Source organism: Ambystoma mexicanum, chromosome 1q (assembly GCF_040938575.1).
Source record: "Ambystoma mexicanum isolate Mex_15411 chromosome 1q, UKY_AmexF1_1, whole genome shotgun sequence".
In the NCBI taxonomy this organism is placed as follows: Eukaryota; Metazoa; Chordata; class Amphibia; order Caudata; family Ambystomatidae; genus Ambystoma; species Ambystoma mexicanum.
In genome coordinates this window covers 665,187,591-665,202,241 of record NC_090922.1, presented here as the reverse complement: position 1 = coordinate 665,202,241, position 14,651 = coordinate 665,187,591, and the positions used below count along the sequence as shown (strand labels likewise).

At 41.8% G+C, this 14,651-nt stretch overlaps 1 protein-coding gene across 1 annotated transcript in view; it reads right to left on the bottom strand.

The window, feature by feature from the left end:
• Window positions 1–14,651, bottom strand: part of LOC138534995 (dimethylaniline monooxygenase [N-oxide-forming] 2-like) — a 584,153-nt gene that overhangs the window by 114,944 nt on the left and 454,558 nt on the right. Inside the window, exon 7 of the mRNA XM_069641261.1 lies at window positions 11,657–11,729. Coding sequence (XP_069497362.1) covers window positions 11,657–11,729 — 73 coding nt within the window. The remainder of the gene's footprint in view (window positions 1–11,656; window positions 11,730–14,651) is intronic.

Sequence of the window (14,651 nt, the reverse complement as noted above, 5' to 3'; positions counted from 1 at the left end):
GCACTTGTACCAAGATGGTACCATTGAGATAGACATTAATGATGTCTCTGGAGGAATAGAAGGGGCTAAGAGGACCTCCTAATGTGTGCCACCATTAATGGGTGAGGAGTAAGGAGAGAGCAGACCGACCATATGAAGGGTCCACAGGTATGGTGAAGGAACAACAAAGAGGATGTCAGTGAGAGTCTCTCTGGAGGAAGCACTGACATAGGTGGCAGCGATGGGAATGCATGGGTTGGAGACCAGTGTGTCCTTCTTGAGCTTCTTCCTACCAGACTCAGTGAGAGGAGAAGGATAGGAGATAGAGAAACAGTTAGAGAAGATGGGGTAAATAGAGAGCACCATAGTTGGTGTGGGAGGTAGGCGAGAAGGCACTTTGCAAGGCTGAGAAACTGAGGTCCAAGGCAGGGGTGCAATGGGAGGGGGAAAGAGAAGAGAGAACACAGTGATGCACAAGTACAGTGAACAGGCTAGGATCAGTGGGTTACAGTAGGGTAACAACCTCTACAACAGAGTACCGAGAACAACAGAACAGCCACAGGCAATGAGTACCAACAGTGGGAGCCGGCTCAGAACACCCGAGGGGGAGAGCTGGAAGCCAGAGCTGGGGCACCTATACAAGAGGAGAAAGGCCTATTTGAAAAAGCAAATCATGAGATGAGAGCTGTTTACAAAGCATTACAAAAATACTCCAAAACTAATCGTGCAGAACTGTTAATTCCCAAATCTGCTCATCATACTTCAGCATCTAATCAAAGGAGACCAATTTCAATCATCACACAGTTTTCAAGAGATTCATCCACCTTATACAAACTTGCATCCAAACACTGGCATTTACTACATTTGGATAAAGATCTTGCTCCCTTTATCACAGAAAAGCCCAAGTTCACTTTTACCAAAGCCAATACTCTTCGGAACCAACTCAGCCCCTCCTTTTTTTACCTAATTGACACCAGAATTTCCTCTACATGGTTGAAACAACCTGTTGGTTTCTACAAATGTGGTAATTGCAACCAATGCCAATATGCACATCACAATTGTCAAGAATTTGCTGATACTAGTGGGACACAAATTCAAATCAAAGACTTCATCAATTGCAAATCCAAATCAGTTGTATATGCCATTATATGTGTTTGTCACAAACCATATATAGGCAGCACTATAAGACAATTGAGAGTTTGCATTAGAGAACATCTCTCCAGTCTCAATAAAATGGACACCAACTTGACCCTGGCGATGCACAGGCAAACCCAACATCAAATGGACAACAAAGCAGACATTCGCTTTATAGGTTTGATAAGAGTAAAATGTGGAAAACGAGGTAGCAACACATGCCTCAAACTCAGACAATTGGAATAAAGCTCATTTACCTCTTTCGCTGTACTGACATAGGCCTCAATACAGACCATGAAATGCATGTATTTCTATAATTAATTTTGTATTAGACCTTTAATCACAAGTCTAATTACACTGTATATATTTTTTGGTACTAGTAATGTCAGTTGCTTCTTTGGCATTACTTGATATTGCTCTAGATTACTGTAATAGACCTAGCTAATCCATACTTATGACAGCCTCTCCCTCCTATCTCTATACATGTACATTCATATAGATTTTTTTTCTAATTTGATTATTTGTAACATTGCTGCTGCTATTACAAATTCATTATTCTTTGTGAACTTATAGCAACATTATGGGAACATCTCATTTGGCCATCACCACATGATTCTGTGACCACATTATAACTATAGATTGACATTTCCATATTATCTAACTAACTGCCAATAAGTAATTAATTAATCGTCCCCAATGAGCATTAAAATAACAACCTTTGCACTATCTTGTGCCCCATGGATAATGTATACCTAAACAAACTCACAAGACTTTTTGTTTGTTTACTTAGATTCAGCCGCAATCGCGGTGGTGCGCATGGCGGCACCAGCTTCAACAAGCGTGTGACGTCGTGCGTATCACCGGCGCATGATGTCATGTGCACTACCGGCGCGTGATGTCACAACTGTGTCCGGAGCTATGACTTAGTGTCTGCCGCTTCCAACACGGACGGAAGCGGCACGTACACTACTTTGTGATGGGGATTTGGCCCCAGGATTCGTAGCACAGTATTTCACTGCTCAAACAGGTACAGTAGCCAGGCATTCCTCCCAATTTCTTTTCCCTAGCACCACTATTCGTATACCTTCTTACTATCATGTACACCTCTACCTATGACCACCCTTCTTATTTAATTTTTAGACCCACGCATTGAATGACCAGACCATAATTTGCAATATTGATATCCTGAATAAATACTATCAGGGAAAGTCATCTGTCCCTTTCCCTGAACCGCTCGCTCTGTTTTTAGCCTTATCCACTGCTATCAACAATTAGTTTACCTGTTTCTTAATTCCACATAGGTTGTCAGGTCTATGCTTTGACCCTGATTATACTCTACAAGTGGCTATTCCACTTACCAGGACTCACGGTATGTGACATCCAATATGTCCTATACATTTATTTTTTAAATTTATTTTGGTATGGCTAATTAAATTAACTTTTAAAAAAAAAAAAAACATACCATAAGAAACAAAGAGAACATAAAATATTCAATTTTACACAATTTTAAACCTAAGAGTTAAGACCAAATTAACAAATAAACTTGTACTAAGATTCAAAGTTACAATGCTATACCGACTCGATTCGTGATAAGGAGTCACATGCTTAACAAATTGGGCAAGTGCAATCTGAACAGAAGACTTTGTGTTAGTTAACAAGTAGTTCCATATTTATTCTTTAGAATGGAATATTTGGAAGTTGCATTTTGCATGAAAATACTTGTGTCTCAAACAGCTTAAAGCTGGACATTCAACCACTAAATGACGTAATGTTTCAATTAATTGGTGGTTGCAACAATATCTACAGAAGGTTTGATCTTGGGACACCAATTGTCTTCTTCCCAAAATCTGTCTTGTTAAGCACAAATTCAAGCGGATGCACATCATCTGGGCTCTTACGAAACTGGAAGCACATTTAATTAAGTAAGGTTCAGGGAAACGCATTTTTTTGTGGGCTGACTTTACCACTTCACAGTCCACATATTCCAAACATTGGTTACGTGTGCTTATCCAGTCAAAATGAAATAATTTCAGTTTGGCCTTTGTTGGATTCATCAACAGTAGTTCAAGGGCGATATTAGCTTTATCTAAAGTATCCAGAACACAGTCCACCCATTTCTTGCCAGAAATTAACAGATAGTTGGCTAACACACCCAACATGTTGGAGGATGAAGCTCCAATTAGACACTTCTGATAGAGCAAACAGAATTTCCACAATACTTGAGTGCACACAGAAATTAAGCCTACTTCATAACGAATCAATGGTATAGGGATGCACTGGGGCAAGCCCAGAACTCCCTTCCAAAAACAAGATTCAAAATGATCCCAAAAGGCTCTTGGCTTTGGTGCTACGGTCTCTGCCCCGTAGGTAATTATGGGCGTTACTTTTTGTAGAAAAAAACTAATAATGTGAACTAATGTGAATTTACCATATCTAAATAGTAAAATTTTAGCTTGTGATGTTAGTGAGCAAGTTTTCACGTCAAGGGTTATGCGATAAATGTTATCGTTCATAACTTCTGTGAAGGGAAGACCCAAATATTTGTACTGCTACACTGCGATTAGGTCTTGGTTGTAAAGAGACCAGGTAGATTTACTCGTTCTTTTTATTGCAGTTTTGTGGCAAACTACTACTTGGGTTTTTTCAAGATTGATAATAAAATTATTCTCAGTAACATATTTCTGGAGTTTGTGTAAAAGATTTTGAAGACCATTAGGAGGCCAAGACAGTAACACCAGATCATCGGCGTATAGCAGCCACGTAACCTTTTGTTTACCTAGTTTGGGTGAGTCAGCTATTATGTTCTCAAATTTGAGGCCAATAATTAGCAAAAAGAAATTAAATAGGGTAGACGCTAAAGTACATCCCTGTTTTAAACCTCTTTCAGTAGGAATTATGGCTGATAATAACCCTTCTAAAGATAATCTCACTTGCAGGGAGGTGTGCGAGTGCAAGAGTTTGATTAATGTGAGAATCGAAGAAGGACAGCCGTGTTGGAGAAGTTTCTTAAATAGAAGTTGGCGATCGATCGAGTTGAATGCAATGCTGAAATCAACAAAAGCTACATAGAGATTATGGTTTTCATTAACATATTTGTGTTTGATCAAATTAAGTACAAACATGTTAGGGGCAGTGCCAATTCCGCTGACAAAACCAGATTGAAACGGGTCTCTTTTGCGTTCGCGCTTCGTCCAATCATTTAGCTCGTGTAAGATGATACGACTAAACAATTTGCCAGGGGCGTCTAATATGGCAATCGGACGGTAGCTTTGAGGCAACTGACAATCACCTTTCTTATACAATGGTATAATTATGGCATGTCTCCAAGAGGCTGGTATAGATTGGGTAAAGATAATATTTTTGAAGATTTGAAATAAAACTTCAGCCTGTAGGGTCGGATTGAGTTTGAATAGTTTGTTCGAAAGCCCGTCCATGCCTGGGGCTTTAGAATCACTTAGTGTGGAAATAATGTGCAATATATCACATTTTGTGAAATTAAGATGGAATGGCACGATACTTTCACATTGTTGCTCCACCAGTACCGTTGAGGGTCTTGCATAGATCTTAGTGAAATGTTCAATCCAGCTCTTCTCTGAACATTGTGTGATTGTATCATAATTTGGGAAGTGGATGTAACTGCATTAGAGAGGTCCACATTTGAGCCGTGTTTTGATTACGAGTCATAGACAACATGGCCTCGCCATCCCTTTGATAAAGGGAAGCCCGGTGTGAACGCATCCAATTTTTATGTCTTTTTAATCAGGATAGTTGCCCTATCTTTTGAAGGGAGAAGAGCGACAATGCGTAACTGAGCAGGATATTCAGTTTTCGTCCTTTTAACCAGTGTGTCAAAAACGTGATTTCTCACTGGAAAACTGGCTTTTGAGGTGTTTTCGAGGGAGTCAATCATTGGCTTGTTAAAATTTGGTGATCACTGTCACCAACAGACATTACATTAAATGAGACCCCATTCATGAGTAACTTTAGATCGACATATATATAATCAATGATGGCTTTGTGTATTCCACATTGCCAGGTGTGTTTTGGAGGAACGTCCCCTGCACACGATCCATTCAACATGCACAAACCTCGAGAGGACATCATATGTTCCCATTGCATTAGTCTGAAGTTTTCTAAAAGTTGTTTAGCCGAAAAAAAATTAAAGTTGAGATCGCCAGCTATTACAGTGTGACAGATTTCTGGTGACATCACAATAAAATCCAACATGCAAGTCATATTCTTAAAGAAACTTTCATCGTTGATACCATTATGATTCCAATATACATTAATTAAAGCATACGAAGTTGAACAGATTGAAACTATAGTTAGCTATACAAAGGCATTCTGGGAATAAGATGACACTAACTTGATGGTAGAACTAATTTTGAAGGCAGTTAGAAGTCCCGACATTGGGTGTCCTTTTTCGACCTGCAGAGCGGGAGTAAAGTGCATAGTGTGATCTTGCCAGGTGGGGGGTTTGGTGAGCATTGTTTCCTGGAACATAATTATGTCAAACTGATTTAGGTTTACTTTATAGTTATTAAACAAGTGGGAGTGACCACAAGAGTTCCAGGAGGCAAATGATAGCGGCCTATTTTTTAAATTGTGGGCTTAGTTAACTGGATACTACACAGTTACATTCACGTTTAGATTGCAAATCACGCTCAAAATGTTCCTCGTTACCTACAATAGCTGCTACTTCAACATCTTGCACTGAAGCTTTGATTAGGTCGTTAGCTGTTGAAGGACCAATAGTCAGCAGGAAACCTATGTTAAAGAGTTGATTTTTAGCAGACCATATAATATTGTGAACCAAACGAGAGCGCAGCTTCAAACAGCTAACTGTCAGTATGTTTTTATCAATAAATTCAACTTGTTCAATGTCATCAAACCCCACATCTTCTAGATGATTTAAATCAGAGCATATCTCCGGGCGACAAGCAATGATTAGAGAATTCAAATTATTGTCCCGCAAGGGACCTGCTAGTTGTTTCTTCCCGGTGGCAGGTTGATGCTGCAATTCAGCCACCGGCTGAAGTGTGTTTTTAGATATAGCTTTAGGCAATAGAGCTTGTAGCATCATAGCTATTTCTAGTCCTTGACCCTCCAGTGTTTTCGCCTCTATTCTAGTTTTTTCAGTTGAATTCGCACCTCCTCTTTTGTCAGGAGCGAAATGGACTATTTTTTGGTCTTTAGAACCGGATTTACAACAAACATTTGATGGAGGTTGGCTTTGTTCCCGTAGGTTTCTTTTGGGGGCCAAATGTGTGGAAGAGATTGTTTGCTGTGCACTTACTAATGGCAGGTGGACAAAGTTAACCATGTAGGCTTCAACAGCCCTTCGAATTACATCCTGCCTGGAGGTCTGGCCAGTAAGGTCAATAGAATTTCCCTGCTCTATGGGGGTGCCAATAGAGACCAATTGAGGATTTGACCGTTCAACTACTGACGATGACTCATGACTCTCAATGGCCTCTACCAGTTTGTCCAAGGGGGCACGTGGTATAGGATTTAGTAGAGGCTTTGGGTTTCCTGCTCTGGCTTTCCGCTTCTGATTCAAGAGCATGTATTTTTTCGTGATAGCAGCAGATGCCATGGTGCTTTTTGGGGTATTAAGAGCATTAATAAATTGTTTTGCAGAATTTGAAACATCACCTTTTTAGTCTTTATGTTTTTGGACTTCTTTTTTTCTTGTACTACTCACATTTTTTTCTGAGGATTGCCTAGATTTTTATTTAAAGGATTGGAGGCTAGTGTTTCCCCATTGATAGATTTAGTATGCATTTTATATATGGTCCCTACCCTTTCTTTTCCGACTCAGTTACTCCATAGACAGTAGTTACACCACTCATTGGTAACCTTACCCTCACAATCCGTTTGGTTCAAAGGCTACTTGAGTGCTCCATTGATTCACGGTATATGACAAACTGTCCCAATTGTGTCGGATAACATTTCCCACCTATCTTACGCATGGTTCTTTTCTTACCCTTTTCTACGCACCTTCTCCATAATTTGCAGTCCCACTATTTATTGGTGTTCTTATCCTCACTATTCATAGTCCTCCCTTGTGCATACCCCATGCCCATGAGATGTTCCCATTTGCATGCTACTTTGAATGCTCTGTAACTAGGTATAATTTGTTCAATGTATCCTTTTTCACTTTGTACCTTTCATTCTATTTGATGTTCCTTAGCAATGGTCACTCCAACACATGTGATACCATCTATCGCCCAACTGAACCATGGTATCCTTTTTAATCAATTTTTATGACACTTTTTTCTTTTCAATTCATTACAATTACCTACCAATGGCTTGATGAATGTATTTCATAATTTATTTGTTTCATTTTCCATGATATGATGATCTTGTTTCACAATATCTAACGTCCCTATGATGTGTTTAATTTATCTCATCATGCTTTACTTTTGCTATACTCCAATGTTTTTGTTTTTATATACTATGTTTTTTGTTTATTTAATTACCTACACATGTACAGCCTTGATAAGGATCCGGAGGGTCGAAACACGTTTCGGCTGGTGTACTATCAAAAATCAAAATAAATATAAAGACTTCACTTGTCACAGTACAAGATCCAATTTGAATGAACTTATTTCTTTTAAGAACTTTCCGAATACATATTGATCTCAACACGGGGGATTCGCACGTCGATCTTACCTTCAAATCTCTTTTCAGTCATTTGTATTCTGGGTGAGCTGCGCTGTTCAGGGGATTTGGCAAACTGGAGACGTCTGATGAGGTAACTGGGTCATTCGGCCTGACAGTCAAAGAAGCATGGAGGTATAGACAACTAGCACACTGGCTAGAAGCGGCAAGGGGGATGAGTAAGGCAACTGTCAGAAGCTCACCTATTATCAAGCTAGCACAGTCTTGGAAAGGAGAAGGGGCTAATCAGTAAACGCTACGCTACCTTGCCTGATTTCTCATTTGCAGATCATAAAAATGAGGGGATAGCGACAAACTGGCAGTAGATGTATGGGAGCAGATCCCGGAGGGCAAGCTACAGCACATGCTAGGCAGCTTTGAAAGGGGTGCTAGGGAGGCGCAGCTTAGACTCACACACTTCAAGATCATCCAGAACTGGTATTGGAAGCCCCCTGCAAACTTGTGATGGCCGACCCCTCCAGGGCCGACAAATGCTGGAGGTGCCAATCCTTGGGTGGCGATCTGCTGCACATCTTGTGGTCCTGTCCTAAACTGACAGGCTTTTGGTCTTACATTGACACAAAGGTCCTAAACACGCTAGGAAGTGTCACCTCACTTGACCCAATTCTTTGTATCTTGCATGACTTGTCAGGGCTGCATAACCTCACAGACAGGGAGGAGAGATGGGTGACTACCGCATTATTGGTAGCTAAACAGCTTGTGCTGAGACTGTGGAGATCGGCGAGCAGTCTGACGACTGACATGTGGGACACAGAGATGATTAGGGCTGCTACATATGAACGGGTGATCCATAGGGCTTTGGATAGATAGACTTCCGGATGACATGGGGTCTATTCCTGCGACATACCCAGGATTGATAGCACACTGTGGGGGGGCAGGACTCGAGTGCCCCTCTGACCCCCGTATGACAATGGAACTGCTCCACAATCTCCCTCGTTAGCCAGAATGAGGGCTGACCTGCACAGGTGGGCTACACACAACAGCGACATTAACTGCAATGGTTTGTTAGGTTGAGTTTGAAAGGTTGTTGTTTCTTTCTCTTGATACCTGTTTGTATCATGCTGATGTAGTTGGCCCCTTATCTTTTATTTATGAACAGTCCAGGAGATAATTTGCACCATGGGGAACTGAAATATGTAATGAAATATTAACTGATACATGAACTGAATATGGACTGCGACTATCTTGTAATTATACTGCCTGCGCACTATGGATTTTTATTATAAACTGTATTTGCTTCTCCACTGGTTTTACATTTTTTGTTTATAAAAATAAGAATTCTAAAAAACAGAGGAGCATTTTACAACATTTTCCAGATGTCTATGTCCACAATATATGAAATGATTGTCATGGTAAATCACTTTCATAATGCTGCAGCCACAAAATATGCCGGCATTGACAATGTAAATCACTTTGATGGTGTTGCTCGCAAAATAAATGACAACATTTCCACTGAAAAAGCCTTTAATGATGCTGCTGACAAAATACATGCTGGCATTGCCACTGCATATCACTTTGGTGACATTTTACCCAAAATATATGGCAGCAATCCGACTGAAAATCACTCTCATGATCCTGCTCACAGAATATATGCCGGCATTATAAATCACTGTAATTATGTTGCACCTACAATATACAGACCATTAAAACTGTAATTAGCTTTTGTAATGTTGGTGTGGCCTCTCTCCCCTGCCAAACACATTCACCCATCACACTTGCACACATGCATGCACTCACATAGTCAGTCATATTCACACACACACTCTCCCACAGACATGCATACACTTACTCACACATGTACAAACATTCAGATTCTTGCACAACCACAATCACACACACACAGACATACACTGTATAACATTTGATGTACGCATACACATGCATTCACAAAATTGTAAACGTACCATTTCTCATTCTGGTAGGCAACAGCGATCCATCATGGGCAGACAAGTAGGAGCGCGAGCAAAGGTTAAGGAGCAACACGATTAACTTCATTAGCATTAGCATTGGAAGGCGCGCTACAGAAAGAGGGAAGACTGGAACCACATGGAACACGTGGTACCAGATGAACTAAGCGCTTGATTTGTCTTTCAAATGGCAACACTCGGGCTGCAGCTGAGAGAGAGAGAGGGTGATATCTTATGCCAAGCAGGACTTTTCTTAGACAGTGCTATGACAGGCGTGACAGGAACATTCGTCTAATCCTTTTCCTGACATTGGGTAAAGAACAGTGGTGGTAAAACCGCTGCCACCGTTCTTTCCAGACCAGCTGATAAAGAGTCCTGCAGGCTGGAGGTGTCACTCCCACCAGGTCTGACCTGGCGGGTTTAACACCACCCGCCTGCAGGCGGACATGGAAACACCGGCTCTGTCAAAGACTGGACCGGTTTTTCCATGGTCCCCATGGGAATGGGGACTTACAGAATTCCGCCTCCGGAATTCCCGGGTCACCGGGGTCGTAATGCCCCGGTAATTCCGGGAATCACAGAGGCGGAATGGTAATACGAGTCTGGCGGTAACCTGCCAGTTTTTCCAGCTCGGTTACCGCCGGACTCATTATGAGGCCCATTGTCACGCAAGAGTTGACCCAAACCCGACTGGATGAATGATCCATGGGAAGGAAACAGCACGCTAACTACTTACCATCCTTAAACGAATCTGAAAAATCCATATCCATAGTATTGCTTTGCTTGGGAAAGTTGGCTTCACCAAGTTCTTGCAGCCAAAACCAGAAAAAAGGCCAAACAAGGAGAGGGAGAGCTGAGGTTCACTTGTTTGTAGAGCTTAACCCAAACAAAATCTGCAAACGAATCATTAATCATTCTGCAATATTACTCATATGCTGACGACACCCTGATCTATGAAAAGATTCGTATATCTTCTGATGAGATATCACACCTGATAAGTGGTTTCCCCCGGTTCATGGTTAGATGCTGAGTAATGAAGTGCAAATCAACCCTTATTTTATTGTATTTGATTGTTTAAAGCGTGAACCTAACTCAAGAGCAGCAGAGTGCTGCACAGGGTGTGGGTAGCCATCTTTTGGGATAAGTCCAAAGTTCCAGAATTTCAGTTTACTCTGATTTGTGTCATTCAGTGAGCTATTATCAGGACATTCGATTTGTTTTTGTGGAAGTCAATGAGCGCAGAAAGGACTCAGTGTTGTGACATTCCAGTGAACTATAGTCCTGCAGACTCATGCATTGGAGACATCAAAATCGTCCCCAGACTGGTGTCTGTTCTGGGCAAAGCTCAAGACCCTGTACTAAGTAACCTGTCAGGATCCAATACTGGAATGTGCCAAAATCATCATGAAGAAATTGAGTTTGGCTGTGGGCAAATAAATAAATAAATACACCTAAATGAGCGTGTCGTGTATGTTTTAAGTCAAATTCGTAGCCGTTTAAGAATAGTTTTTTTGTATACTGTGAAGCACTATGAGCCATACTTTCCCAAATATAGGTTGCTGGTCCTGTACATTTGTTTTCCGTTTTAAAAAGATAAAGAGAATTGTACAATAATAGAATATACCAAGGGCATTTGGAATACTACTGTTCTAGGTCAGCATGATGTATTTAGAATGTTTGAATTGTTTAAAATAATTTAGTTTTACATATTTATTTTGTCTGTTCCAAAATGGGGAGATACCCTCTGTACCCTTATCGTCTCCCACCTCTTCTCCCTTTCTGTTCCTTGCTTACACCTTTCCTATTTTCCCCTATTTTTACATTTTTTCCCTGTCCTTTCCCCTCGCCTTATTTCACAGTGATGTCAAAGCAATTGGTCAATAAGGAAGTAATCAAGAATGCTTTTTTTTTAAATGTCAATGTTAATAAAGGCACTATGAAACATTTCATACCTTTCTGTAATCAGTGTGTTCTTCTTAGCAATATCTTCCATGCGTTCCTCCAGCGGAGGGAGCTTATTTACCCCTAAAAGAGGAATACAAACATTTGCCATATTATGCACTGAAAACATTTGCAGCAAGCAGTAGAGTTTAGGTAGACTCATTTTTGTAACAAGAAACATTTATTTAAATTAGAACTGTATTTTGTTGTAATTCACAGGCCATGACAGACCGTGGTCACTGTCCAGCAGGTGGATTCATAGACAGTCAATACATTGATGTCTACACAATGAAGACACACCCCCTCTCACGTGTCCCAATAATTACACACCCCCTTCAGGGAATAAGACCAAGAGGGAGAGATTGCAAGGATAACAACGTTTATTAAAGTAATATGCAAGCAAAGAACTCTGCTGCCCGAGAGCGCTCTGCCAAAAATTACAAGGGCAGCATATTATAAAAGACAATTGCACCATTGGTGACGATTTTAGACTGCGGCAGTTGCAAGGTTGCTGGTTGGTAGGGAACATATAGATGCGCCTGCTCCATAGGGGATGCCAGACGTCTATTGGCTGTTGCTCCCTCAGTCGATCTTGTTGCACGTGAGTCTTCTGCGCTTATTGTTACGGTGAAAGTCAGTTCAAGCGGGTGTTACATTTCTATCTAAGATAAACAACAGGGACTGAGTAATGGCGGATACCTGGACATCACATGCAAGGGGGGTTCTTTGTAGAAAGGGGATAATACATTAGCATGCCGACCTCCACATTCAGGGCTTCACTGAGACCGCACCTTCTGCACTCCGTATCTCTCCTGGGGACGCGATTTACTGCCTATACTTCTGGTGCCTCATGATATGATCAGACATGTGTTGTTAGTTGGAAGAATATATTGCTACCTAAGATTAGGCCTGGAGTGGGTGTTCTGCAATGGCCAGGGCGAGGGGGTTAGATGCTTATGAAAGGAATGGTGAGGTTGGGGTGGGTGAGCTGTGGCCTGACGAGGTGGAGGGTGAGGGGTCACAGGCTGTTTTAGTGGAGATGGATGGGCATTTCTGTAGTAGCCTGTCCATGTCCCATGATCTTTGCCGAGTACATTCTGTGCAAGAATGATACTAGAAAATTGCAACATTGAAAGGACCGTGAACGGATGGACTTCCATGAGAACAAGCCTTAAGTGGAGCAGGTCTAATGTGGGAATGGCTTGGCCCCTCTGCGAGAGAGGCTGGCGGTGCGAGTGCACTCCCGGAGTGGTAGGTTTCAGGCCTAGTAAAAATATGGCGTTTAGGCCTGGTACAAAATGGAGTTCAATGACGGGGAGGTGGATAGTGTTATGAGCCTATTTCACTTAGGTTATAGGGCCCTTACCCATACACAGTAGGAGGGGGCTTTTTCATGCATGGCTGTGATGATGTTTATTCTTTTTGGTGAGGCCTAGGGGTTTGGGGTAGGACCATATCCTTGCCCACATTCCCCCCTTTCCTTGCTCCTTCAGTAACGAATACCCTCCCACAGTATTTCTACGTTAATTCGCCCTTCTCTCTGCTTCTTCCCAGGCAGGGCTACCCTTTATAGGCATCAAAGCATGGCACACAATTCTTAGGCTCTCCCCATGTCAGGCTTATTCTTCAGGAGTACAAGTCATATATATACATCCCCCATCCCCGTCTAAATCTCCCCATACCTCTTTATAATTTTCGAGGTCCTGTGGTTGTATAATGGTTGTGTGATAATAATTGTCCACCTTATCCCTAGTGTGGTATATTGCTACCATATGGTATTTGGGTTCATTGCTCTCTCCTGTTTGTATTTGGGCTTCCTGAGTATGGTGAGGCACGTTATTGCGATTTCTATTCCCTATAGTCACCATCATCATTGCGCTACTAAGTATTGTTTTTGCACAGCATCGGAGACCCAACTGGCACACACAAAAAATCAGAATGAACACAATGATGGGGACAAGCATCTTCATAATTGTCCCAAGCCATGACGGCACCCAGCCGAATGCCATGTTAATCCAGTCATCTTCCTGTATTGTATTGTGGCTTCCTTTTTCATTTTGGCACCCAGCTTGTGCACTGCTGCTATCATGTGTGAAAGTGTCCCATTAACAGCACCTGCAGAAGGTACAAAAGTGCAACATGAACTACCAATCTTTTTGCAAACCCTGCACTACATAGTTGTGAGGAGGTCGAGGACATAACGATTTTGCTTTGTCATGAGTTGGAGCGCCCTCAGTTCCACCTTGATGACGTTAAACCCTTCTTCTGTGTCGTTTTCCAGTTGGATCAGCTCCTACCTGACGATCTGCAGCCACTTGGCATTCGCTCTTGTTTGAACACTGGGCACGAGGGAGGCAAATAATGTCTCTGCTGAGTTGAAGACTTTGTATTCGTTTGGGATCTGTGCAAGCAAATCAGAGGATTCTTGAGACAGGTAGTTTGAGGAGAGCTTTCTCCAAAACAGAGGATCATGCCTCTCTTCTTCTGACAGTATTTGAAAGATGGGGGGTGGTGCTGTGAATGCTATGTCTGTGGGCCTTGGTGCTGTTTCCCCGTCTGCAGTCACAGCTCCCCCTTTAGGTGCTCCTGGGGTACGACCAGCAGCGCAGAATGCAATGTTGTGAGTGCGCAATAGCCCCTCCAGGATGGTGGAGGTGCAGGTGCGCTTTGTTGCCTCAAACCCATTAATAGTCCATTATTGCTGCAGTTCCTTTTCGCAGGTCTGGAATGATTATTGTCCTGTTGCAGCGCTTATTGGAACCCATAGGTATTTTTCCTTTGCCATAGAAACACAGTTCATAATTCTCTCATGTTAGCTTTGTGACGTGCTCTGTCCATACGTGTGCACATGTTTTTTCTACAAAGTCCAGTCTTTCATTAAAAAGGCCACAGAGCCCCTCCGCCTTGCACATAAACATTGATTTTTGCCATTTTTTTTCCCCAAAAGCTTGTGCCATCTATGGCCAGAAATGGTTCTTTAAATCAGTTAGTGATTTTTGATCCTTT